The sequence below is a fragment of the Corvus cornix genome, chromosome 2 (genome assembly GCF_000738735.6).
Source record: "Corvus cornix cornix isolate S_Up_H32 chromosome 2, ASM73873v5, whole genome shotgun sequence".
Taxonomy (NCBI): Eukaryota; Metazoa; Chordata; class Aves; order Passeriformes; family Corvidae; genus Corvus; species Corvus cornix.
Window position 1 is genome coordinate 59,352,331 of NC_046333.1, and position 27,041 is coordinate 59,379,371.

General features: G+C 39.7%; 2 protein-coding genes across 6 annotated transcripts in view; one reads left to right on the top strand and one right to left on the bottom strand.

Moving 5' to 3' along the window:
- Window positions 1-480: 480 nt before the first annotated feature.
- HACD1 (3-hydroxyacyl-CoA dehydratase 1) lies at window positions 481-22,527 on the bottom strand. 5 transcript variants are annotated; one of them, XM_019285793.3, is made up of 7 exons: window positions 22,442-22,527; window positions 8,955-9,072; window positions 7,722-7,740; window positions 7,552-7,640; window positions 4,763-4,884; window positions 2,181-2,359; window positions 481-696 (listed from the first exon to the last, which is right to left on the bottom strand). In XM_019285793.3, exons 2-7 carry the CDS (start codon window positions 9,048-9,050, stop codon window positions 614-616), a joined length of 588 nt encoding a protein of 195 aa, XP_019141338.1. In that variant the 5' UTR covers window positions 9,051-9,072; window positions 22,442-22,527; the 3' UTR covers window positions 481-613. The 5 variants fall into 5 exon arrangements, with proteins under 5 accessions (XP_019141338.1, XP_039404975.1, XP_039404974.1 ...); XM_039549041.1 differs by lacking the exon at window positions 22,442-22,527 and adding an exon at window positions 13,011-13,266 and having other exon boundaries at window positions 7,552-7,634; XM_039549040.1 differs by lacking the exon at window positions 22,442-22,527 and adding an exon at window positions 13,011-13,253.
- Window positions 22,528-22,662: 135 nt separating this feature from the next.
- STAM (signal transducing adaptor molecule) overlaps window positions 22,663-27,041 on the top strand; it is a 33,816-nt gene continuing 29,437 nt past the window's right edge. Inside the window, exon 1 of the mRNA XM_039548875.1 lies at window positions 22,663-22,768. Within this exon, the coding sequence (XP_039404809.1) occupies window positions 22,729-22,768 (40 nt within the window). The 5' untranslated portion in view covers window positions 22,663-22,728. The remainder of the gene's footprint in view (window positions 22,769-27,041) is intronic.

Sequence of the window (27,041 nt, forward strand, 5' to 3'; positions counted from 1 at the left end):
AAATAACAAATGAAAGTACAGGGAGGTCCAAATTTGCACTGACAGTCACAAATTCAGCTCCTTTCAAAAGTTCTTCTGGAATTCTGCAGCGTGATACTGTAATTCAAAAAATGTCGAACAACATTCTACAGTACTTATAACTGGAAAGGTATTACTTAATATAAAGCTTAAATAACAATAAATTTACCTAGTCTATGAAAAACATCATTACGTAATTTACACTCTGTTTTCCAGAAGACTCACTTTCAGTACAACTTACCAACTCTCCTTCTGTTCTTGATAATGACTACAGGTCATAACAGAGCTTTCAGAACAGAAGGCACAGTAGCCAACTATTCTAATTCTTAAAGCTACTCATCAACCTATTGAAAATAAGAAAATAATTTCTTTGAAGAAACGAACAATTAAAAGTCAAAGTGAATCCAAGGATGAAAAGGTAGGTCTGAAAATATATTAATTGCAAAAATAATACAGTCCATGATATTTTAGGCACAGTTGTTTATTCTTGTTCCATGTTTTAAAACTTGGACTCAGAAAAATCAGAGGAAGTTTTGGGTTTTTACCCTCTTTTCTTTTCCTTTCCACTAAAAGCACCATGGTTACACAGCTTGACTCAATCGTCCTTTTCCACAATCACTTCTCCATGAAGCACCCTTCTTCTCTGCCGCAGCATGTGGAAGTAGAGTTGTGGAAATACTTGATCAAAGCATAAAAGAAAGCAAATCAGATGAAAAAATTCAACAGATCACATAATGGAAAACCACAATTTTACAGAATGATGAACTGAGTAAAAATTATGGCACACAGTGGTTGAGTTGATTAAGGTAAATAACAAGTCATGAACATTGCAGTGATTTGAAAAACAGTAATTACTCAAAGCTCAGACAAGTTCCCCTGAATACCTTGTGTTCAAGGAACTTCGCCCCAACAGTTTCCTTGTAGAAACAGGATTCAACCACATTCTGGTGGTGCTTGAAGCCTTCAAATCTGTCCTAAGCATGTTTGAATTAATATTTGGAGGAGGATACAAATTTACCCTACTTGTTCAAGTCTGAAGTAAGGAGATCCCTCTTTTCTGTTCCTCTGCCATCTATTACATTACTGTCCTGCTGACAGAGTAGATCCTTATATTTAATGGTGAGAAAACTGGATTTATTCCTGAAGCATTGTTATATAAACAGATGTAAAACTGTTAGTAAGTCATCACACCTTAGAATATTTTTTACTGACATAAATCTCTCTTGTTGGCCTTCATGATTTCTTGGGACAAAAAATTTCAGTGTGCATGCATATTGTAAAAGTCCATACTGAAGGTCACCTTCTCAAAAGAATACCTTTCACGAATGCAGATCACAGACCTTTTAACTTCAATTTTCCTGCTTTTCAATTTCTCTCCCTAATCTGCTGCCTCAATGTACGGATCATAAAAAAAAAAAAAAATCCGTTATATATTCTATTATTAATATTATCTAAAATATTATATTTGCCAAGTTTGGTCTAGCCCCATTCATGGTGGAATATCTGGTATATCAGTTTGCTTTCTCCTTGTCTTCACTGCTTAGTTAGCAGTGGAAATAACACTGGAAGTGAAAGACAGATACTGTCCCTACTGTTATCTCCATGGCTTCTGGTATGCGCAAGTACAAGCACAAACTGATAAAACCAGGGACTGCAGATGTTCAGAGAGATTTTGGGGGGGTTGACTTCTGTGAAATGAAATCTTGGAGAATACTGCTTCAAGTTTTTCCTGAGCATGCTTGGATGGTGATTTTTCCAAGGTAAATGGTTATTAGTAGCAAAAAAGCCACAGCAAATCTCTGGCACAACTTGCAGGACCAATTTTAAGCCATTACTCAAAGTGGGAGAGGCACTAGAAAGTCTCAGCGACACAGTTACAGACATTTCTGTGTGTAAGCAAAAAGTTTTCTTACTTTGTCCAAGTCTGAGAAATAATTTTAGCGTTTTCATTGAAATTTTTAAGGCAGCTTATGTTCCTAAGCAGGTCACAGGACAGAAAATTTCAGTCCAACCAATTAAAACACAGTGAAGCTTGGAACAAGAGAAAGCAGGCTTTTATAGTAGAAAGTGTTCAGCAAATTTTAATACAGGCAGTGTTTATAGCATCACTGAAGATTGATTATTATATCGTTGATATGTTTCTACAGTTAAATAATACTTACATGGCACATAGGAGAACATGACAATAATAAGGAAGTAATAGTAGTCAAAGGAGACATTATATTTGTTGGGAAGTCTCAGCGAAAACATTCCTGTTTTCTTCACATAGGGTAAAGCAGCATATATGGTTAGCAGTTCACCTGCAACTCCAGCAGGATACAAAATGATAAAAAAGTTGTATCTGCATTGAAAAATAAAAAAAACTTGTGAGAAACACCCCATAAACTTAAAATATTTTCTCTTGTTATTATTAGTGGCACTGCAATGTATTACAGTAGCTCCTGCACCAGAATCAAGGACCACATCCTGATGACACAGAATATCAGTTTCAGTTACTTTTGACAGAGTTGCTTAGGTTGACAAGAGAATGCATTCCTCAGTGCTTTTATTTGAAGACAGTGAAGTATCAGAATGTTTTTATGTTTTTCTAATAAAACAATCCTCAAATTTAGTCTCCAATAATGATTTTTTTAAAGTATACTGATCTTACTCCTGTTTTCACTGACAGGATTCAGACCAGGACTGAATCCCAAATTCAGATGATCCTACATATTTTCATCACAGTGCACACACACGGGGTCAACTGTATGCACTACAATTTGTTTGAAGATAATGAAGATGTTGCAAAACATCAAAAGCTGTTTTACTCACTGCAACATGGGAATACTACATTTACCACTAATGGAAATTTGAATAAAAAGAGAAAAGAAAATTACTAGAAAGTGCTAGAAACTTATCAGATCCATTTTTAAGTGAGATGATGTTCAAATAAAAGGCAAAGCATCCAGTCTAAAGAAAATGTGGTTTGAATGCCAAAGGCCACACAGGCAGTGACAAAATGAAAATTGTAATTAATAGGCTTTGTGCTGTCCAGGTTCTCCTAAGGAACAATTCTCCAGTTCATATAGGGAACAGCAATGAGAGCTGTCACACAGAGAGAAAGGTATAGTGTGCACTCCCTGATCAAAATAAATGAGATCCAAAACAGCAACTAAGCAGGAAACCGTCCTAGAAGCAGAAGGGCTTAGAAGACTCACAGATGAGGGGAATCACAGAATCACAGAATAGTTCAGGTTGGAAGGGACCTCCCTGCTCAAGCAGGTTTATCCTAGAGCACATGGCACAGGATTGTGTCCAGACGGTTTTTGACTATCTCCAGTGAGGGAGACACTGGATTGTCTCTCTGGACAATCTGTTCCTGTGTGTGGTCACCTGCACAGTAAAGAAGTTCTTCCTCATATTCAGGTGGAACTTCCTGTGCATCAGTTTCTGCCCTTTGCCCCTTGTACTATTGCTTGGCAGCACCAAGAAGAATGTAGATTAGGGGAAGAATGTAGATTAGATAAGGAGCTGATGCCTTACATATAGTTTGTCTCTATGCAGTTATAAGGTAAAGATCAGAAATTCCATCTCTCTTGGTACTGAATTTATGCCCAGTTGTGCTGTTTGTTTATCCATGAATCTTGATGGGATATTTTGGACTCTATGAAAAAAATAATACCTTTTCATATGTTTTGTTTCTATTAATATTTCACCATATATCTCTTCTGTGAGATGTCAGTTTTTCCCTATTGTCTATATTAAGGAAACAAAATTCTGTTATTCAGGGGACACTGACCTGATGGCAAAAATAATTATCTGTCAATGTAATATGTTCTGAATGCATTTCTCTTTCTGAAGTCTGTATAAAAAGCTACTGATGATAGTCAATCTGCCTATCTTTAAATTTGTCATTTAGTGCTTAAACAAGTCTCTAACTTAGGCACTAGCAAAAAGATAATATTTTATAAGAATAGACATAAATATCAGACATATCAAAGAAGTGCATTAGAAGCAACAAACCTGCATTATCTATAAAACAAAAATAAAGAAAAAAACAAACTTTAAAATAAGAGTTGCCTGCACTGAATGTAGGTTAGATATTTTTCTTCTAACATAGTAAGTTTGCCTTAAATGTATTTTTCAAATAATGACTACACAGAATACTATTTCAGTTAACTCTCCGAAAAACATATCTCTGTAGTGTATGTGGATTTAGTGGACAACCTTAAGTATGCTTCAAAATCAAAATAGTTTTGATATGGAACACAATTTTTGGTGGGCTAAACTAAGTCAGTATTTAACTTCACTACATGGATATAATCTTACAGAAGCTCTGATAAAGCAGAATTTCTTATAAAGTAGTAATAACACAGACTGAGTGACAATGATTCCCACGTTTTCAAAGAACTAACATCCACAAAGACTAGCACATGTGCTTAATTTTGGGCACTGTATTCAAGAGCATCGTCACACTGCAAATTAAAAGATGACTCCAAAGATAGAGAAAAAAAATTAAGTGAAAGCAGAGTTCAAACTGTGAGGCACAGAAAGCAAAGAAAAAACCATACCCCAAAGCTCTCAGCTAAAATATTTTTAACATCTTAAACCAAGCAAAAATGATCCCAAGTACTGTAAGCAACTGACTTGCACTTTGCTGACACAAAACCAAAGCTCAAACATCTGCTCTCCTGTGTGTTAGTTCAGCATGCGTGAAACCAACATGCACAGAATCCTGAGAAACTCAAGTGCAAGACATCTCCACCTGGCCCATTTAATGAAGTATGGCAAATGGTTGAGCAGGTTGAATGTGTAGAAGGAATATCGAGTGATCTCTGTCACAGTCCATACGACCAGAAAAAGAATAACGCTCTCCTCATTCTGGATCTGCAGAATTATAAAGAACCAACATTTTCTTCATCCTTAAGCTTCTTTTCTGTGCAAACTGCAACAGACTTCTCTTTAAGATACGTAGAGCAGAACTAGCATCTTGTAAAGAAAGTAAGTTTTGGCACAAAAGTGATATGCTGAATCTATTACCATGTACATTTCATTATCATGTGTGTTTACTAACATACAGACATTTGCCAACTGAGCAATATTTATCCATTATGCAAATATCAAAACATAAAACTCTATAATTAAGCTTATTCCTCCTCTTTATTCTCTACCTGCATTTCCACCACACATCTAACTATCCTTCTTTTATTTGTGGTTGACCTACTTGTTTACCGTCTTACTCCTCAAAACAGAAGGAACACAAAAGTGATACAGAAGATATGTCTTCTCATAATCACTTTTTAATCATTCTGCATTTCACTACTCAATTTCCTAAACTTTCTCTTACTTTATATCTTGCTTCTTCCTCAATGCATAATGCACATCTCCATGAAGCATCAGACAAAAGGAATTGCTTTATATAACCTACTAACTGGAACCTGGTCACAGAAGATCAGGTTTGGCAGACTTCAGGGAGCTCTAAGATAGTTAAGGAGCTGGAGCACAGATGGCTCACTAAATAAAGAGTAGGTGGTAGATCAGGATCTTTGGGTAAACTCACTGAACAATCCCATTTAAGATTTAAGTTCTGAGTCATTAAACTGCCTCATTGGTAGGTAGCACATCTCTGCTGTTTCAAAACACGAGTTCTTTTTCACTCTGAGTGAACAAATAAACAAAAGTCCCCACACACAAAGAAGGCACCTGGGGATCTATTACAAACACTACCTTCTGTGAGGAAGAATTACACACAAGTAATTTTCTTGTCTTTAACAGGGGAGGAATTTTGTAATACACTTCTGTGCCTGAAAGCTGAAAAGCTCCAGGGATGTCTGTGAAATAGAATAAAGCAACACAAGTTTTGTTAAAATTACAAAAGAAGGAAATGATTTTTCAAAATAAAATGCAACATGGAGACAAAGCTTAATCTATCTCCAAGATGCTGAAAATCCACAACTGTCAAAAATCAAGAAGAACTGTAAGTGCTCATAAAATCGCACCCTCAATGTGTCAAAGAAGGTGCACTTTTAGCAGAAGGATTTCAGCAACATGATAAAGAAAATGGAGACATAAAAATAGCACCAAAATCACAAATAAATAACAACAACTGAAGTGCAAAGACACCCAAACAAACAAGCAAAGACAGAATTAGGCTGTTCTTTGCCTCATGCAGTTAGAGACAAACATTGATAACTCAAACTTGGATTCATGTCACAGTGCTAAATCCAAGCAGAAGAGCTTTAAATAAGAGAATTCCTATCTGCTGCCTTGCAAATCTGCAGTCAAGAGGGGAAGTCTGGCTCTTGCTATTATCACTGACGTGCCTCTCACCACCTAAAGTGACCCTGAACATTCATGCCTCCTAAACAATAACAGCATGAAATACAATCAGACATACATTCAGGCATATATTTTTTTTTTTGGACACAGCTTGGCCTACAGTAGTGTCGATAGAGGAAATAAAAGAAATTGCTGGATATGGTAAAGATCCACTGCAGATAATAAAAAATGGCAAAATGCAGTGCTATAGACCAGCTCACATGTAGACATTCAATATAAAAATCTAGTTAATCTTTGAGACATTTTGCTTTACAGAAAAAGGTAAAAACACTTAAATTACCAAAAAAAAAAAAAAAAAGAAGAAAGCAACAACAACAAAAAACCTATGAAAACCCTATTTAATTTATTCCATGTTAAGAAAATTGATAGTAAAGGAAAAGATGCAGTGTGGAAAACAAGTCCTCTAGAGAACTGAAGATTTGGTAACTGAGGCAGGTGCTAAGGTAATCCATCTGCAGAAAGGCCTATGCCATCTGCTGGTGAGACAGTTTAATGGCTCAGCTTTTCAAGTTCTGAATAAATTCAGGAGCACAAAATCTATCACTTAATTTTTTTACATACCTTTCATAGAAAGCACACCTCACAAGCTGAACTTAATGTCCTACCTACTAGCTGTGAACTGCTTGTTTCATTCTGCTAATGGATCACTAGCCTTACAGTAGCCACCTACAGCCAGGCAAATAAACTATTGTCATTTACATACTCCTTAAGTGCCATTGTGACATGCTGGATGTCATCAAATGTTAATGCTATCATAACATTAAAATTTTGAGAAGGTTTCTAAAAAAATTGCAAAATCGTAACCATGTTTATCCAGGTGAATTCCATTTAAGGCATAAATTTAAAGACATAAATTTACAATTTCTTTAGATTAATTCAGCAAGTGCTTATTAAAATTTTTGAAAGGGAACTGTTAACACTGGGGCAGTTTTACTCATAAATAATAGGAGTAGTCATTGATTTCACTTAGGCAGACCACAGAGGGCATGATGCTGAAGACACTGCCAACTCACAACTAAGACCCAGACTCAGTATCCTGGGAAGAATCACACAAATTCCATTTTGTAACCCTAAGTTCCAAAATTGCACTCAAGTATGTAAGTATTCTCTGTAGGAATATAATTAAATTTTAAATTGGTCTTCCTAGTGAAATGAGAACTGTATTAATAGCTTCTCCTTAAAAGCTATCAAAACATAATTTGCTCACACACATACCTGTTTTATACTATGTGCAATGAACCACACCATGAAGATTCTTGAACTCACTTGGACCCCAGTCACAAGCACAGATGTGCGAACTATTCCTTAAAAAGAGAAACATGTTATCTCTGTTCCACAATTCATGTTTTAACTAATTACAGGAGAAACTAAAACAAAGAACTCACCAACTGCACAGTGGATTACCTGTAAATAAAAATAAGTCAGAGGTTACTATGTGCAGCATGTTACTAGCTACCCTAGAAACATGGCATTTTGGTATTAATATAAACCTAGGCTCAATTCTGGTTTTTGTCTCCCACTAACAGTCTTAAAAAGAAATACATTGCAGAGCCCTCGCAATCAGTGTTGGGATGGGCTCAATATCTGAGCTGTGCAAATACATGAAAGACATTTGTTTTCCAAATTGATTGTAAATATTAGACATTTAGATACTTACAAAGCATTTTTTTCAGCTAGTAAGCTTCCCTTCCTTTACCTTATTCAAAGAAGAATTTTACAGAAAAGCGTAGAGGAAGTCATATAAGGAACACTAAATACACAGCAATTTTCAAATGCCCTGCATTCATTACAGATTAGTAACATTATTATACTTTTGTCAATGACAGCTATGAAGCTTTAGATATAATGTATTTTCTGGTCAGTAATGTTTAGAGCATGAAGTACTTTTCATTATTTTGGCAGGTTTGAATAGAATTACTTACTGTGTAAGTTTAACAGCACAAAAGCCTATATACAGCTGGTGACATGATTTTAATAGTTGTTTGAACTTGAGATGTCACAGGCAGATTGAGGAAAAAAGTTAAAATGTCGACAGGCACTCTTCGTTGTGCCTGGGAAAGAACTGCAAGTGCTCCATAAACCCAAGCTTCATTCCAAAGATGTACCAGAACTGAGACCACTAGTGCATAGTTTGCAGAAGTATTACTTAAAGAATACTTTGCACATCTGGCACAGACCCCGTTGCAATGGATTATATGGGGTATGTGAATCCAGTCTCGCAATAAGCAGAAGCAGGAAAGGCACAGAAGGATAGTAAGTCCAGTATAAAGAATTATAGGTAACCTATACTCTCTGAGATGGTCATGAGATTCTACTACACTGGAGGGCTGATCTGCTGGCTGTAATGCCTTCAAGATTTTGCCTTTTGCATTAAAGACTCTCAAAGCAAAGCAGTTACCAGGCACTGTCCATTTAAAGAAATATTAGAATTAAGTTTGAAAAACATGTGCCCATTTGTTTCAAGTAATCATCTTTCCCACCCCCAAATCTTCATTAAATAATAAAGTAAAAAAGGCTTTTAGTACTAATATAATATTTTTATTTTAAATTCAGGATAATAATGTGTTTTGCCTGTGATATGCAGCATCCAGTAAAGCAAACTAATGTTTAAAATTTACCTCAAGCAAAGCAAATGTCTGGAAAAATTTAAGCGTCTTTTGAACGCTTCTGAATAAGCCTCTATGTGTTCCTTTCTGTATATAAAACCGCACCATGGCAATACCTAATACCAGCCACCTATAAAAGAAAGAGAATGGATACATTTCAAATTAGAATTCTAAAAATATCCATCCATTGTAAATAATTTAGTAGAGCATTTTTTTTCATGGATTATCTTTGATTCTTCACTTGTCAGTGTTCTTAGATCATCAAAAATATCTTTAAACATAAATATTATATAATATTATGTAAACATTACACTCATCTCTTTACCTGGAAAAGGATGGAGGATAACTTACTACCTTCAGAAGATTGACTTAATTGAGGGAACCTCCCAAAACCACCCATCCAGAAGACTTTTCACTAGCTAGTGACTACATATTTTTACTATTAAATCCTCATGCATCTTGACTATTAAATACTGTTATTTGAAACCACATGATGAGCTTGGCACTGAAGTCACTGGGTTGCAAGTTTGTAAAAGTAAAGGACTGGAATTTATGCACATCAGTTTTACATTTCTCATGGCCCCTTAACTCACCAATTTCAGGACTGACTGGTGATCTTTATGCTTCACAATGTTTGTGATTGTCCACATGAAGTTACCACTACAATTATGTTTTCAAAAGTGTTGAAAAGTGTTCTAAAACTTGATTAAAAAATCAGACTCCCAAGTGCTGCAAGACAGGTGTTCTATGCTCCTGACTTCCAGAAGCAGATATATTTAACTAGCACATTTGAGGGGGTTGGATAATATTTTCTGGGGTTTTTTAGGAAACTGAACAACAATGGCAGCTAATAACCCTTCCAATGTAAAATAAAGAAAAAGTAACAATATCTTTTAATCATAGTAGAATTTGATATAAAACTTAAATTGAGATTTGGAATGGAAATTGAGATTAAAAAAATAAACTTCTAAACTGTGAGTTGATCCCACAACCAGCCCAGACTGTAAAATAATCCAAGGCATGAGGAATTCCTTCCACATAATAAACCCATTTTTATATAATTAAGATTTTCAAAACAGTGTACTAGATGTTCCTTAACCACAGGATTGTTTGGATTGGAATGGACTTTAGAGATCATCTAGTTCCAACCATCCCTGCTGTATGGAGGGACACCTTCCACTAGATGAGTTTGCTCAGGGCCCCATCCAACCCGGTTTTGAACACTTGCAGGAATGGGGCATCTGCAGGTTCTTTGGGAAACCTCTGCAAGTGCTTCATCACCCTCCGAGTAAAGAATTTCTTCCGAATATCTAATCTAAACCTTCTCTCTTTCAGTTTAAAGCCGTTGTAACTTAAAGCCATTCTATCACTATAAGCCCTTGTGAAAAGTCCCTCTCCAGCTCTCTTGTGGGCTCCCTCCAGGAACTGAAAGGTTGCAATAATGTCACCATGGAGCCTTCCATTCTCCACCCTGAAAAAACCCAACTCTGTCAGCCTTTCAGACCTATACCTCATTCTTAAAACATCATATTAGCAAGAAGACTGAAAACTTCAGGTTTCAATCCAAAAACACTAAGAAAATATAAAAATTCTTTAATATAGACATAGGCATAACAAGAGCTATGGATGGCTACTTTGAGAGGTAAAAATAAAAATCAAAAATGACAAAAATTTTAGTTTAGCTTTTTCTCTGATGTTGCTGGGAACACTTACTCAGTCCTTTCATTCTCCATAAAGCCATAGCAAGTATATTCTACAGCGACATGAGCTCTGGCTAAGGAAGGGCCCAAGTGACAAAGCAGAAGGGTCTTAGAAATACTCAGAGGCAGATTCAGAGAGATTATAAATATTCAGAGAAATATTTACATAAACATTTGGATAAATATTTAACTCATCTTCTTATACTCCTCCCTGAGCATAAGGTATAGGCTAGCACTGGAACCAGGGTACCAGGAAATAGTAATCTTTGGTCAGATCCGTTCTGCTGTGACAGCATGAGAGCCACATGGATACTGACAGCTCCCTGTTCACCTCGGATGGCACGGACTCCAGTATCAGCCCCTTAACAACCCCTACACACGGCAGCTACTGCTATGCAGTCACTTGGTTTGCCCCATTCCAGCACCTCATGACAGCATTTCAAACTCACAGAGTTAGTAAGCTTCCCCACACAGCAGGAATGATTCCCCTCTTTGATCCCTTCTACTTTAAGCCCATGAATCCGATCTGTCAGTGCGCCAAAATTTTCCCCCACAAGTGTTACTAAGATTTTATAACGGATTTTAAATATGAGCGCATTTATTTCAGGTTCTCTGCCACCACTGTGGAAACGAGGAATTACTGGAATATCACTGCTAGTCTTTCACAGTGAAGCTGCCCTGTTTTATAGTGAAGTGTTTGACAAGAGGAAGGTGACAGTGAGTTTACATCCAGCTGGCAGCACAAATGTGACAGCAACAGCTCTGTCTGAGACTTAGACTGAGAAGTCATAATACATTTAACCTAACAAGGCATTTTCTGCACCTCATTCCACAACCAAAGCATTGCAGAGAGAAGTAATCTTGGATGACACTCAGAATCAAAGACTGCAAATGTATTTTTCTTAAATGATTTTTTATGTGGACATAAATTTCTGTAGATGGTTTTATTCAGCTGTCAGTGGCTTTGACTTTGGATCTCAGGAAAGCCCTTGTACTGAGTATTACGAATCACCAGGAAATGGAAAACACTTTCTCTAATAAAGGCAGCATCTCCAGTTGGAACTTTGAGCAAGATTGGGTATTGATCTGTCATCTGAGTCCCTTAAATCTCTTTTAGAAACAAAGATAAGCTAAAATATATATAAATTGTACCCATAAATGATTATAAGAATTTAATCCTATCTTTTTCTCTGTTTCAACATAAAAAAAATCCAATTTTGCATGTCTTAATTCCTTTTGATATTAATGGAAAATGGGAGAGAAGGAAGTGGGAGATACTGAAGCTGCACCTAAGGTCAAAACTAATATGGTTCGATAATCTTTTAGAGACATATAAAAGACAGTGGCAAGAGTCAGTGTTCATTAGCAAATTCACACATGGAGCACGAGACTGGTAATTCAATGACGTAACATTAACCTCACGTAAAAGCACTTTTCAAGAAGTGCTGCAATAATATATGAACAGACTTGAATACATATTCGAGATTCACAGTTGCCAGTGAGAAGAAAGCCATTACGATCACATTCCTGGCTTTCTCCATCAGTGCTTGAGCTCCTGCCTCAACAGCGGCGTGTTAGTTTTACTCTACGGGATTCAAAGGGCAGAGAGATCACCCACTGATAGCCAAAGTAAAACTGTTCTCATGATGAATATCGCCCTAGAAGTTATAAAATGTTTAGTTCTTCGCTTTCTTTTAAGCATGTGGAAATTAATGGGTTGGGGTTTTTTCCCCGAGAGTTAGTGAACAGGGAAAATTTTCAAGAAGTGACAATACGTGCTTCGAGCGCTAACATCATAAACCTGACTGCTCTTACGATCTGTTATTCAAAACAAATACCCGCTTTTCTCACAGCAAAGCCTCGCAGCACGGAGCACAAGCTCAAATGAACCTGCTGGGCTACTGCAGCTCTTCCCCCTGCACCGGTCCCCGCTCATCCCTACCGCCCGCGGGCTCTGCAGCTCCGAGCCGGGGCGAGCGCGCCGCCCCACGCGGGACCCGGGCCCGTGAAGCCGCCGGCGGCACCGAGGAGCGCTGTCGGCTCCCCGCGGGCGGCCAGCAGTCCCCTCCGCATCCGGCGAGGCCGTGCCGCGGGACGCGGTTCCCCCGCCCGGCATTCCGGTCCCGGCTATACTTAACCTCCGCGGCGGGCGCGGGGTGACGCGCCGGCGGCTGGCAGCGCTGCACCGTATTAGGCAATGCCCAGCAGCCGAGGAGAGCCCCGCTCCCGGCGGCTCCCCCGCGTCCCGGCTCTCCCGCCCGGCCGCCCCCCGGCCCCGCCGGGCCCCCGCCGCGCCCCGGCCGCGCCGCCCCGGCTCTGCCGCTCTGCGCCCCGCGGAGGCGCCGCGCTGCCGCCCGCGCCCGCTCACCCCGCGGTCATGGCGACGTTGTAGAAGATGAGCCAGGTCGTAGCCAGGGCGCCCAGCTTCTTCTTGCCGTTCTCCTTCTCCTCCACCGCGCCGTTGCCGCCTCCGTCCTCCTCGCTGGACGCCATGGTTCCCCGGCCGGGAGCACGGCGCACACGGCGGGGAGGAGGGGCTCCCTCCGCGGCGGGGCTGGGGCCGCGCTGACAGCCGGACCGAGCGCTGTCCCTCACCCCATCTGTCTTCCCCGAGGGCTGCTGCTGCCGCCAGCGGCTCACATGGCCCTGCGCGCTCCTCCCTCCGCGCCGCGGGGCTCCCCGGGTCAGCCAGAGCCTGCGGGGGTGGGTGAGCCTCCATCAGCAGGGAGCTCCTGATGGGATGGTACCCGGCCTTGCTGCTGACCGTCAGGCAGCAGCAGCGGGCACAGCCCACATCAGAAAAAGTGACAAAAAATAGCGCGGTTCTTGGAAACACAGAAATGTGTGTCTGAGATTGAACACCTGGGAGTCTGGCCAGAGCCCGACTGGTGGGAATATGCCCAGGCCCCCACCTCGAAGGCCAAGCAGCCACCTGCCAGGGTGACTTCGAGAGTCTGGTAGGTCTCCATAAATACCACCCTAAATACCCGAGGAGGACTAAGGCCCACACCTGAGAAGGGGAAATTTCTTCCAAGGGCCTGAAGAGCACTCAGCTGACTGAAGGATGACATTCGGATATTCATGCTACCTTGTAAAAGTTCACTCTCTGTGCAAGTGCACAGGGAAGCTAAGCCAGCACAGGTAGCATTGCTGGGACTGGCTCTGGAATGGGGACAGCCTTAGCCTGAACAAGGTTGATGTGACATGACTCTTCAAGAGTGTGGGCTGCACCCACTATCCTGACACCTGGCTCATCTCTGCTAGCCTGGGGATGCCACTTGCTACTTGGGGCAGGCTCCTCATTTCCACAGCTAAGGATGGTGACCATGGCCACTCAGCCCAAATACTTCTGACACGGACACAGACAGAAGAATTCCAAAACTGGGCCAGGGTATCTTAAATGATACTTGTTCAGTAGAATTTCAAGAGTCCAAGTCTATCTACTTTAGGGTGGAGTAGGTATCTCAATGTTGAAGACACCTGGATGCCTCAGGTCGAGGGCCTTCATGTAAAAGATAAGCAGATGTGCCATAAAAAACCTAAGTCTCCCCCTCGTCACCAAAACACACAAGCAGATGTTCACCTTTCAGCCTCAAAATACACACCCACTGGCAACAGCAAATGTATAATGTGTGCAAAATGAGTAGCTGGCAAAAGAGCATGTTGCATATGCTAGTAAGATTACAGTAGGTACCAATATTATACATACACAGATACTTCTTTTGTTCAAGTCATAAATATAATCCAGTTTGAGAATCCTGTGGTTAAAAAATCAAGACAAAGAATTTACACACAGGATTGAACAACCCAACTCAGAAGTTTTTGCCAGTATGGGTTAATCTGAGCCTACATGTCACCTCAATGTAACAGCTATAAGTTGGTTTAAACTGTAGCTTTCCAAAATACTTTCAATATTTATTGTTTTAATTCTGGATATTCCTGCTATCTTACTTACATGTTTTCTCCACTTGAATTCCTCTTCTCTCTTCAAACTTTCTAACTTTTTTGCTTTGACAATGTAGTGTTGAAAGGGGCATCAAAAATTAACCACATACTATGAGTAAAGTGGGTTTTTTTTCTCATTCGATTTTGTCAATTTATGACTTCATTAACTGATGAAGACTTTCTTATTTTAAATTATGATCTATGGAGAAAGGCATGACTTGATCCCAATTTTTAGTATCAGTTTTTATTTTTTACTGCTTTTAGCTGTCCTTTGCCATTTTTCTTTTGAGATTTTTCCACGGCAGATTTGAGGCAACAAATCCTGTTTTCTTTCTGAAGTAAAAATTTTCCGTTTTTAAATCCCTTCTTGGATGTTTTCCCTGCTTTTGCTCAGAATCTTTTCAAATTTGATAAGCAATGTTTGTCTAATTCTCATTAGAATTCTGTATTACTTTCCTTCCCCTATTTATTTGCTCAAATTTATTGATTTTGGATACACACATTATCTGTAATGATGACCGGGCTTGTCTTTGGTTAATTTAGTCAATTCAGAACTTACTGGTGAGGAGAAGCATCTCAATGTGTTTGCTCTAATATTGTGGTTACTATTTATTGAGCTTACAGCTTCTCTTGCTATCACACTACTCATTCACCCAATTGATGTAAAATTTCTGAATATCCCCATAATCTTTTTTTTGGATTTAAATAAACTAAACATTTTGTTCCATTTGCAAGTTTTGTCATCCCCATTTGTCTATGTTTCCCAACCATTTATTAATGTATTAAGCACAAAACTTTTTACAGAACTTTCATAAACATCCCAATGCTCTAATTTTGCTGTAATAAACTTGCTCTTTGTTTCCACTTCCCATGTTCTAATCCATGGAGGTATTTTTTTCCTTAATCTGTAGCTACTTCATATCCTTGGTGATTCCTGTGTGACATATTTTTGGCAGCATTTTCAAAACATATTGGTTGTGTTAAGGCTATTTTTTTACAAATTTCTTTTTATTATTACATGTTCCAGGACTTGCAACAATTAGTTGAAACATAATTTCTTTTTCATAAGTTTCCTATTGTTACTCTTTAAATAACGATTTCTGTCAATTACCATGTATATATTTGTGGTTACTAGTCTGTATTTTCTGAATCCTTTATTTAAATTTGATAAAGTGTCAGCTATTTTCAAAGCATTAAGTACAGGATCTGTACTTAATTTGAAATAATGTTCTTATATAGTAGTGAAATTATTTCATCTAATATTTCAGCTTTGGCTAGAACTTTTTAATCCCCAAAAAATCTCAAAATGATTAATAAAACAGATTTTCTTTACATACAGAAATTAAATCAATGGAAGTGAATAGGCTTATACATTAATCACATTAGCTAAATCAGGTTTTAAAATCTGTTATGAGTGGCTTATCAATTGAGGTGAACTTCGCGGTTATTCAAACACAAATCAACCTTCCCAATAAATTTCGAGACAGTCAAATCAAGGTCTTTTGTGTTGTAGATGAGAGCATCATTGTGTTTCATATTCATTCTCAACCTTCCCTGGCAGTTTACCTTTATTCACTCTAGCTCCAAATCATCAACACTGCTCTACTCTTACCACAAAAATGAGTGGTTTTCCTTGTCTTCATGATTGATATTATAAACATATATTTTAGTTCTAGATTCGTATTGCACACATATATATTCAAAACTTTATAAAGCTGAATGGTTTTTACTCCCAATCTATTTCCAGAAATACGAAGTGAAGCTTTCATGGGATTATTTTCTAATGAAATGTTCTACAGTGTTTTGGGTTTTTTGTTACAAAATTTATCTATTTAATATGGAAACATTTCTATGAAATGAAAAATTGTAGTGCTTTGAAAATAATACAATGACTTATCAGCTCCACTATCATAGGGGAAGGTCATCTACTATTGAATGCTGCAAGAACTACTTGGTATGAACCTGGCAGAATCATCTTTATACTTCAGACTAGTTAAATGTTAGATATTAACTTAAAATCCTGGCAAGGGGAATTTGTTGCAAAATTTAACAGCTTAAATTCTGCTTGTCCTTCTGCCCTGTCTTCAGTTAATGTTCCCACCACACTGCGAGAACAATGTGTTTAGATAACAGATTTTATATATAGTACTTGCACACTATTCTAGGTTTATGCTATGTAGGAACCAGTAAGGTATTCAAGGATAAATGCAAGTAAACAGAATTATGTCTAAATTGAACGACACTGTGTATGTCTCTTTGTGCATTCATCCAGGTCTATCTATTATTTAATTTACTATGCTAGGAATTTGATAGAAGATGCTTTCAAAAGATGTGGTGTAGAATGGATTGCATAAATCTTGTGGGAAGAACTAGAAGATCTGCTCACATTTGGCACTTCTGAAGCAGTTGGAGTTTTGCACTGCTACTGCAAAATAAATTATTCATATTAAGCCTCTGACTGTACAGCTCAGTAGTCAGCAAAGGAAAAGAAATGTCGTGAACACAGACTGACGTAGAATTTTATATTTCTGTTATAAAAATACAAAAATTCTGGTGTGAACATTTAGAATTTTTTGTATGATAACTATTGATTCTACATATCTGAAACCCACTGGTTTATTAAATGTTCTGAAAAGCACCAGTCTGGGATGCCCTTGTGTACTGTTCTATTTAATCCTCTCCAGGAACAAAACCATGATGCAAGCTACAACGCTGAAGAACAAACACATGTTAAAGTGAGATGAGTATGCTCATTTGAGTTTGGTTTATCTGAGTTTTTGGTTTACCCAAACTCAGTGTACTTTTTGCTGTAGTAGACTTTGAATTCTGTACAACAATTATTTTCTTTATGGGATATTTTAGATATGATGTGATCTGCACAGTTGGCATCTTTGCACACTGCAGACTGGCTGTATCAAGAAGCTAACTCCACTCTAATATTCTAATTGTGTGTATACATATGTATATATATAAAATGTTTAAAACTGAAATTAGTACTATTAACTTCAATGGTACTGTTCATGTGAGTAAAATAAAATACACTTTGGAAATTAACTGCTAGCATAAATATATTCTTAAATTCCCTTTTCTATATTATGCAATAAAACTAATATTCTTCTTATAAAGAAGCTTTGCTACCTTGCCCAACAGATACAGGCAAATTTTTCACAGGGTTTCACAAAACACAATAATAATAAATAATACTAAAACTTCCTTCTGATTTTCTGTGTATTTCAGTGGTAGCTTGCTTGGGTGAGAACTACAGTCTCTATAGAGGAGCCCGCTGCCATCATTAGTTTCAGAGCACACAGAATCTAAGCTTGTTTGTTAGTTTTATTTCAAGAGCTTGAGTTAAAAAGGGCTCTTTATCAAGTGAGTAGTGCTCCAATCTGATGCCCATTATGGTCAGTAGAAGTATTTCTATTTCCTTCTTCAAAGAGTGGTGGAGAACAGAAAGATTAATTTTAACTTTATCATTGGTTGAAAACTGGTCTGAGTTATCAGCATGAAGAGGTGACCATATTGGGTGTAGTCAGTTTGGCCACACTGAGAACAGGTGTTTGTGCCAAAAAAAGCACTAGGACAAGTGGTTCCCTACAGAAGTGTCGGGAAGCTGGCGCAGAGTGATGCTCTGGCCAGCATCCCCAGGGAAGCCCAGGCACCCGGAGATCCCAGAAGCCAGCACCTTAGAGGTTACCTGCTTTTTACAGGTGTATCACAATACATTACCACAAGATTATGAAGGCAAATAGCATAAACACATTTTTGTGTTTCACTTCAATGAACTTGTTATCCAAAATCATTTAACAAAACTGCAGTGTTAACATATGAAATCTTCATTTGAGTTGGTTTGCAATTACTACTTTGAATTCAGAGGGACTGAGGAGTATAACCCTTTTTTCTGGCATCTATGTGCAAATATCAACTAGGAAGTTGCACATCACAATTTTTAACATGGTCAGGGAAAAATAAATTATTTTATAAAATTTATTACTAGAATCTTTGCCTAGTTCTAAGATTACATGGATTGGAAGGAACTCCAGTTATATGCTTCATATAATCCTACTTGCATACTTCATAAATATTAAGGTAAAAAGGGACAAAGAAATAATTTTAGCCTGATTTCCCATATAACAGCAGACACCAGACTTATTGTATTGATACATTTCATATATCTTCTCTATACATAACGAAATAGATAAGAACACTGTAAGCCATGCTACTTGGACACTTGCAAAATATTAGGACATACACAATAAGATTATAGATGGGAAGTAAATCACTGTGGTCCAGCAGTTAAAACATCTACATGTACCCTGTAACTGGGAAAAATTTTGTCTTAGTCAAATCATCATATGGTTATGCATTACAGCGTCTTGTATGCCATCCAAAACATTTTGTAGTTGCCCTGTCAGAGAGAAAAGCTGTGATTAAATGGATGGCTGGCACTTGCTCTATTCTGAACCTTTCTCTTTTCCTTTGATTATCATTTCTTCACAGCTTCCAGTTCCAAAAGCAATGTACACAGAGGACTATAATGAAAATGTAGTCAGAATAAAGGTCAGTGGAACTGATTTGTGAGACAAACATTGTTCTTCATATCTGTCTCCTTGCTAGAAGTGTACTGGCCTGACTTTTTCCTGGCATCATACACCTTATTTTACAATGCAGCAGTTATAAAACTAATATATACTAAAATAAATAGGCGTGACAAGTAAAATGGAACTGCAGTGGACCTCCATGGCCAAAATGGTTTTGCCTTCCTCTTAGAGAATGCTTGTTTAATGCAGATGGGTGTCAACTGAGTGATTGTAAAGAACATTAGAACTTCCCTAGCAGATGGTCATTTACAAGTTACTGTTCCTAAGTATCCTTTCCTACTGAAGAGTATAGGGAAACGAGTCATTGTATATCATCAGAATCCAGAACTAACCTTCATATGGATTAATTCTTGTCATAATTAAAAAAATAAGTCATAAATTATATAAACAAACAACATAAAACATCTACCAAATCAAATTTAGAAGAATGTCACATCTTTAAAATCCAGGAGGTGCGTTACGCTGGAAATTAACCAAATACATGAGACCCCACCTGCAGTACTGCATTCAGCTCTGGGGAATCCAACATAAGAAGGACATGGACCTGCTGTAGTAAGTGCAGAGGAGGCCATGAATATGATCAGAGGGCTGGAGCAGCTCTGCTGTGGAGACAGGCTGAGAGAGTCAGGGCTGTGCAGCCTGGAGAAGGCTCTGGGAGACCTCACTGCAGCCTTCAGGTATCTGAAGGGTGCCTACAAGAAAGCTGGAGAGGGACTTTTAAACAAGGACATTGTAGAGACACAGTGATAAGACAAGGGGTAATAGCTTTAAACTGAAACAGGGTAGATTTAAATGAGATATTAGGAAGAAATTCCACACTGTGATGGTGGTGAGGCTCTGGAACATGTTGCCCAGAGAAGTTGTGGATGCCCCAAACCTGGCAGCGTTCAAGGCCAGATTGAAGAGGGGACCGAGCAACCAGGTATAGTGGAAAGTGTCCCTTGCCATGGCAAGGGGATTGGAACTAGATTACCCCTAAGGTCCATTCCAGCCCAAGCCATTCTGTGATCTTTTAGCTGTATCTGAACAGTACTATACAAAAAGAGAAGTGTGCAAAGAAAAAAGAAATGTCTGCATCAGTCATCTGAGACTGCTTACTTCAAACAAAAGTAGCATATATTTCAAAAAAACACCCTACTTAAAACTTGCTATAAGGCTGTCTAGAGACAAGCCCTAAGTCAGAGAACTGTTGGACAGATAGGCTCATCTGTGAAATCAACACAGTCACTGTTGCAGAGGCCGTCTTCAGAATGAGGTCCAAAATAGAACAGATGAATAATCCCCTGGACATGCCTGTTTTTCCTGACCCAGACCGATGAAGTACTGTCCCCAGCTGTGCCTTCCCACCTCTTCACATGCCTGATCTAATTCCAAGGTGAGTCAGAGGGATGACATGATCCAACAGGAAACTTCTCTGCAGTGAAGTAGTTTTTCAGCTGGATCAGCTGATTGTGCAGCCACAAATGAAATGGATCAAATTCCAAATCTAATACAAGAAATGTGGTGGCACCACACAGTTGTGGGCACAGGGAGTGCAGTGTTGCTACATTCTCTTTCAGCTGTAGATAACCCAAAATTAGATGCAATTTGAGACTGTATTTGAACTAGACTCCTTACTTTTAGATAGCTAACTTAGGCAGCAGTAGGAAATAATACAAACATTTTGAACTACATCCAGTAAAGATGTAGTTCCCACCTGTTTATTAATAGCATATAGATTAACACAACTGTTTTTAATAGCATATTCCTTATACTACTCGTACATAAGGTGGAAGAGCTAGTTTCCATGGCCATTTGTGTCTGAGAGGGCAAACCCCACACTTCATGGGAGAGTACTCTAACTACCACCCATTGCTGTGTCATGGAAACATGCTAGAGCCATGAGACAGGGAAAAGAGGGAGGAGATACAGTACAATATGGAGTTTTGGAAGGTCTTCACGCTGTGCCCAACAATAAAAAACAATCATTACAGAATCAAAATATGAGCAATGATTACAGAGCCTTAAGATGCTTCCTGAGTATAAACTACCTTTTTCAAAATGTTGGATAGGGTATTTGGAAATAAAGTTGGGCTGCAATGCTTTCAGGCTGAAGGTAGTCTAAAACCCCAGTTACTCATATGTGTTGTGTTAGCTCTTCCTGCAGGGCTACTGAATAAAACTCTGCTTGTTTTGAAAGGATTCCTACAATTCATTTTGAACCCATCAGAAAGAAGGGATGAGAAAGGAGGGGATAAAACAGGCTCAGAGAACATCTACCATATGTCTTTTGTGAACATAATGGAGGATGATGAATGGGGAGGAGGTAAAGCATCCTCTGAGAATATCTAGCAGATGTCATTGAATTGAGGTAGAATCCAAAGAAAACATGCAATTCCTCACAAGTAGTCAGTTCTAAGCATTAGATCAATGCTGACCTGCATTAGCTGCTGAACACAGTTGTTATGGGTAGGTAAAGAAGCAGAACTAGAGGTCTGGGGAAAAAACCTTAGTAAAATAACAAAGTGCCTAGTGACTGTAAATTCCTGTGGAAAGAGGCTTGGTGTGCAGTTTTCATTTGATGTGTCAGAAGTCTGCCTAATGCATGCAATCACATTATTATTGAGCATAATTAGTGCTATTGATTGCAACTAGTGTTTCTGCCCTGCAAACAGTCATAGTACCCTTTTCATTTCTTGTTTGCACGCCTGTGATGCGCCCTTATTGCTCTGTGTCTGACTCTTTCCCCAAGCGTATATATGAGCCTAGTTTTACTTAATTTGCAATCCAACTAGTTCAGAGTAATTTAACAGTACTAAAAGGCCTTAAGGATAATGACTTGAGTTTTATGGGACAGCAGGAATAGGCAAAGTGTCTTATCCTGTGAGTCATATTGTTAATGTGGGACACACCCCACTGAAGCCAGCAACATTACAAAGGGGAGCAGCAAGATAGGCAACCAAAGGCCATGGGATATTCCAGGCCCTGTTACCAACTGATAGCTACTGATCTCCATGGGATGTGACTGCAGAGAACTGGTCATGTTCCCGTGCTATGCTGTGAGAGATGCTGGCATAACGACCAATCTGCACTTTGCCGTCAGACTATCCATGTCACAAGCACGATGGCGTTACCAATGAAAATATTCTGTCAGCCCAACGTATAGGGAAGCTCCAAAAATCTTCCATAGGAAGCAAACGTGTCTGGGCACAAAGCCGTCTCGCCTCCTAAGCAGGGGGGACAAAAGAGCTCCGCATAACTATATAGTACAAACCTCGGCCTTGGGTATCCGCGCCGGCGCTAAGATGCCTGTCTGGGGTGGCGGGGCGGGCCCGCGTGTCGCTGCCGGGGCTCCCGCGGAACGGGCCCGGCCCCGGTTCCCGTCGTGCTGCGCGGGAGGCGGCGCCCCGGCGCTGGGAGGAGGAGGAGGCGGCGGAGCTGCCCGGGGCGGGAGGAGGAGCCGCCGCCGCCGCCGCTGCCGCCGCCGAGGGCTGCTCTGTCTCGCCGCCGCTGCCGCCGCGCTGCCGGGAGGGGCGGCCGCCCCGCGCCCCCAGCCCCGCGATGCCGCTTTTCGCCACCAACCCCTTCGATCAGGATGTGGGTGAGTGGCTCCCGCCGGCGCCGCGGCCCGGCCTCTCCCCGAGGGAACCCCGCCGGCGGCCGGCCCCTCCGACCCGCTCCCGCTCCATCCCCCGCGGGGCAGCCGGCCCGCTGTCCCGGCCCCGCGCTGCTGGGCTCGCTGGCGCCCGGCCGGGAGGCGGGAGCGGTGGCGGGCCCGGGCGGGCCGGCGGTCACGGTGCGGCCGGGCCGGGTCGGGCCGGGGACGCGTCCCGGCGGGGGCGGCGGGGCTGCGGCCTGGCCGGTGACAGCGCGGGGCCCCCTGCGGCCCTTCTGGCCTGGCGGGCCGGGGGACGAGCGCGGGGATGCTCGTGCGGGACGAGCTGGCCTGCTCAGCACGAGTAACGCTGTAGCACAGCAAAACAAGTAGTGAGAAAGGTCCGCGCTGGAGTGTTGTTGAAAGGATGAACAGTAAAAAGCACTATCTACAGTTGCTTCGCAGACAGGCATGAGAACGTCGTCAAAGCGTTTTGCGTTTAGTGCTTTAAAGGGGATTCCTGTGGAAGTTTTCTCTTTTCCTTTCAAGTAAAACTTGACGTGCTGGGATCAGGTGTCATCCCAATCTTGCTTGTTCCAAGGCCAGACTAGATGGAGAGGAAATATCTGGCTTTTACTTCACAAAGATTGTGCTTAACGCTCATGTGTCGAAACTGAAGGTAAAATAACATATAAACAGTTAATAATTAGTTTTGTATGTCTGATTTGAGATTGTGTGAAATGGTTTATTTTTGGCCTGCTGCTGACATCTTTTTTACTTTGAGTGATAAAAGCTTTGCAGAATCCCATAATATAAAGGGACTTTATGTCGTATGTGGATAAGAACATCCCTTCTGCGTGATTATTTTCTGACAACAGTTTAACACTGTATAAGTCTCTTGAAACCAGTCTCTTTAATATCCTTATACTTGCTGTAACTTTCAACTACAGATACATTGTTTCATAATGTTTATCAAACTTTAGACATTTGGGCTCCGATTTATTTCTTCCTGCTCTTCAAAGAAAGACCCAAGTCAAAATCATTTGAAAAGTATGTATGTTTTCAGGGGAAAGGATTAGGGCGTAAACAAAGTACTGATACATAAATTCTGTATGTATGTTACCAGAAATTCTTAGTCTGTTTCATCAAAACACGACATAGCTCGGTCTTCTCATTTTGAATTGTTAGCACTTTTAAGCTGAAGACTGCACTTCAGTTAATGATTTTGTTGGTGGCAAACTTGACTGACTTATTTTGGAAAGTAGTAAATGATTTTTCTTAGTTGTTCTGCTGTCTTCTAGTGTAATTTGACAGTTGAAAGTGAGGAAGAGATTGTACTGCTTGCCAGTTTCCCATGGACTATTAGAGAATGATTTGAACTAGTAAGATTAAAAAGTGATAGGCTCAGGTTCTGGTAGGTGTTCACTTTTTTTCTTCCTAGTGCCTCTGGCAGGCAGGGAAGCTGACTGCTTGAGTTGGTCTCTCTAGAGCTCAGTCCAGTGGATGTGCCCCTCAGCACTGCAAGTCTCAATGCAGGGCAGTAGTACCCAGCAATTACCTCAGTGGCTCATTTGCTCTTTTCTAGCTGCAGAGGATGCTGATGCCTTACCAATTGTACTTGCCTAATATGATCACCAGTAAATAATTTTCAAAAGCATTATTTTGTATTCTGTATGAGGAGGTAGAAATAACCACTCAGTCCCAAATTGTTCTTGGAAAAGCAGACAGTGGGCAATGGGCTAATTTTCACTGGTAAACAGCCTCTTTCTTTTGGCCCCTTTCATGGTGTCCTGAGGGAGACTGAAGGAGCAGCAGGCTGTTCAGTTGGTGACAGCCTACTTTCAGAAGCCTGCTGCCTTTATCCGTCACTTAACTGGATTTGTGCCAGGGAGATGGGATTGATGAAGTCTCCTGGAAAGCATCCCTGGGCTCTTCTTCTTCAAGGCCCCTTGGGAATGTGCTATTATCTGGATTAATTTTTTGGCAGGCTTCGTAAGATAGCATCAGCTGTAGAGTAAGGGTCTCATGTTCTCAGGAAACTTCCAAAAGTTGTCAAGCCGTAGTGCTATTTTTCATTTATTTTCTCTGAGTGAAAGTTGAGTGCTCTGCATTTGTTCTTATGCAGCAAGAAAGTTTTCTTTTGAAAATTAGATTCCTGAAGCAGAAAGTCAGTCAGCAGCTATTCTTAATTTCATATGAATTTGGACATTGGTGTAGTTGATAGTATCGTTGCAATAGCTCTGCATTCTTTTCTACTGAGCAGCTGATCAGTACTGTGGAGTAGTTGGAAATTATTTTGGAACCATTTAGGATAATGGATTGCAGATAATGTATCTGGAACTAAATTGTTTTCCGTCATTTTGAGGAGCATAAGTATGTCTTACGCTCAGGACAAATTTTTCAGTTAGTTTGGCCAGTTAGCAGCATTTGACTAGTCCTGTTAGCATGCTGCTGCACTGCAACCTGGTCATCTGTAATAGTTTACCGTTTAGTGTCAACTTGGTACACCTGGTTTTTTTAGGTGTAGTTGGCAAAAGAATGTTGTTTAAGGCTGCTATTAAATTACTATTCAACAATGCCCAGAGATTTGAGGAGGTTAACTATTGTCATCCTCAAGGGTCCAAATCTCTGGATGAAGCCCAAATATTTTCCATTTTCTGAAGTTTCTTTTTACCATATTTAGGAATATTTCAAGAGGAAGGGATGCTAATCAGTGGTGACACAAGTTTTCACAATCAAGTAAGGGAGCCTTTGATGGTGTGTCCAAGTAAAGAACATAATAATGGAATTAAAAAAAAATCTTCAAGACACTGGGCCTATTGAGAGTATAATTAAGAAACTCTAATCCTCCATTTAAGAGACTAGAATTAAAAATGTTCTTATTAGGTTCATGGGTCGTCTGAGAAATGCAGATTTATCTGTAAGTTTGACTCCGGTAAAATAATGGTGAAATGTGCTTTAAGAACCAAAAGACTGTCTACTAGTCTGTCATGACAGGCTAATTAGCAATGTAGCAGTGCTTAGGCTAGGTTTGATGAAGAACTTACTGCTAAAGCAGTTCTCAAGTGTCATTTAGATATTATCTCAAGAATAAAATCTGCAACTCGTTCTGGTATAAGTCGTCATAAAAATCACACGTGATATTAAGAGGAGGTATTTAAAAAACGCGGGGGTTTTGGATTGGTTTGGGGTTTCTTTATTACAGTAAAGGATGAAGGTATTTGCATTTGCTTTGGATGTTACTCCAGTTCTTACTGTGATGGTTTGAGGCAGCACAGGAGTGAGAAGAAATTCAGGCTTACTATTTACAATAATAGGAAATTAAGCAGGTAGTTTAGTAAGGTAGTAGAACTTGATGTGACTTGCAGTCATTTTCCCTGTGTTTTATTAATTCGTGCAGTTGTTGATAATTTTATGCTAACGACTCTTGAGATATTTAATAATGTGCTTGAATTATATGTGATCAGCCTGTAGTTTGATGCTATTAGAATGTAAGAAATGGTTTGACTGATTCCCACGGTGCAATTTCTTGAAATAAAACCATCTTGCTATTTAAACTCATTGTTCTTTAGATTTATGCCCTCGGTTAATCAACATCTTTAAAACATCCAATTACATGTCTCTCTGAGCTGGACTTTCTGTGTTAGGCCAGGTTTGCCAAAAGAAGGGAAAATTGTCACAGTTTCTTGACCCCAGATCATTATGGAGACTGAAGACTGTGAATTAACATCTGGCTGTAAGGGAAGATGAATTCCAAGGATTGGCTCAGCTTGTTATGAAAGTTGTACTTTTTTGCCGGAGTCGGCCTACTGTTTCTCTCAGTGTTGTTTTTAAAAAGGACATTAACTGTGAGCTAACAGGGAGACTGAGTAGAAGATGTGTGGAAAAGGAGTTATAGCCACCCCCCTTTTCAGTTATTTATAAATATTTATAAAAAACAAGACCTTCTTACTTAAAGATACCTTTGGTGTTATGTTCTCAGTTTAAAATGGCAATGCTGACAGGATAAGACTGAGTGGAATACCCCTTCAGTATATCAGCCAACAAAAAAAAAAAAAGTCTTTTTCGCTATCAATTACCAGACTCTGAGTTCAGCTGGGCACTTTGAAGCCAACATGGTATGTTCCATAGTGAAAGACAGTACTTTTCTGGTAATTCTCTTTCTTTCCTGCCAGGGAAGAACTGTCACTTCAAGTGCGTCTCCTCATTTCAGCTGTGACAATGTGCATTATAATACCAAAATTTAGAAGAATCAAAGTAGATCTCCAACATGTAAAAT

Bases quoted from the DNA above. Each gene is read 5' to 3' on its own strand.
- HACD1 (XM_039549038.1), bottom strand. From the start codon at position 13,361: ATGGAGGCTCACCCACCCCCGCAGGCTCTGGCTGACCCGGGGAGCCCC. The intron at 4,885-7,551 runs GTATGTGTGTGA...ATAATTCTGCAG, and splicing joins TTGCACATAGTATAAAACAG to ATCCAGAATGAGGAGAGCGT. The intron at 2,360-4,762 runs GTGGAGATGTCT...TTTTCAATGCAG, and splicing joins TACTTCATTAAATGGGCCAG to ATACAACTTTTTTATCATTT.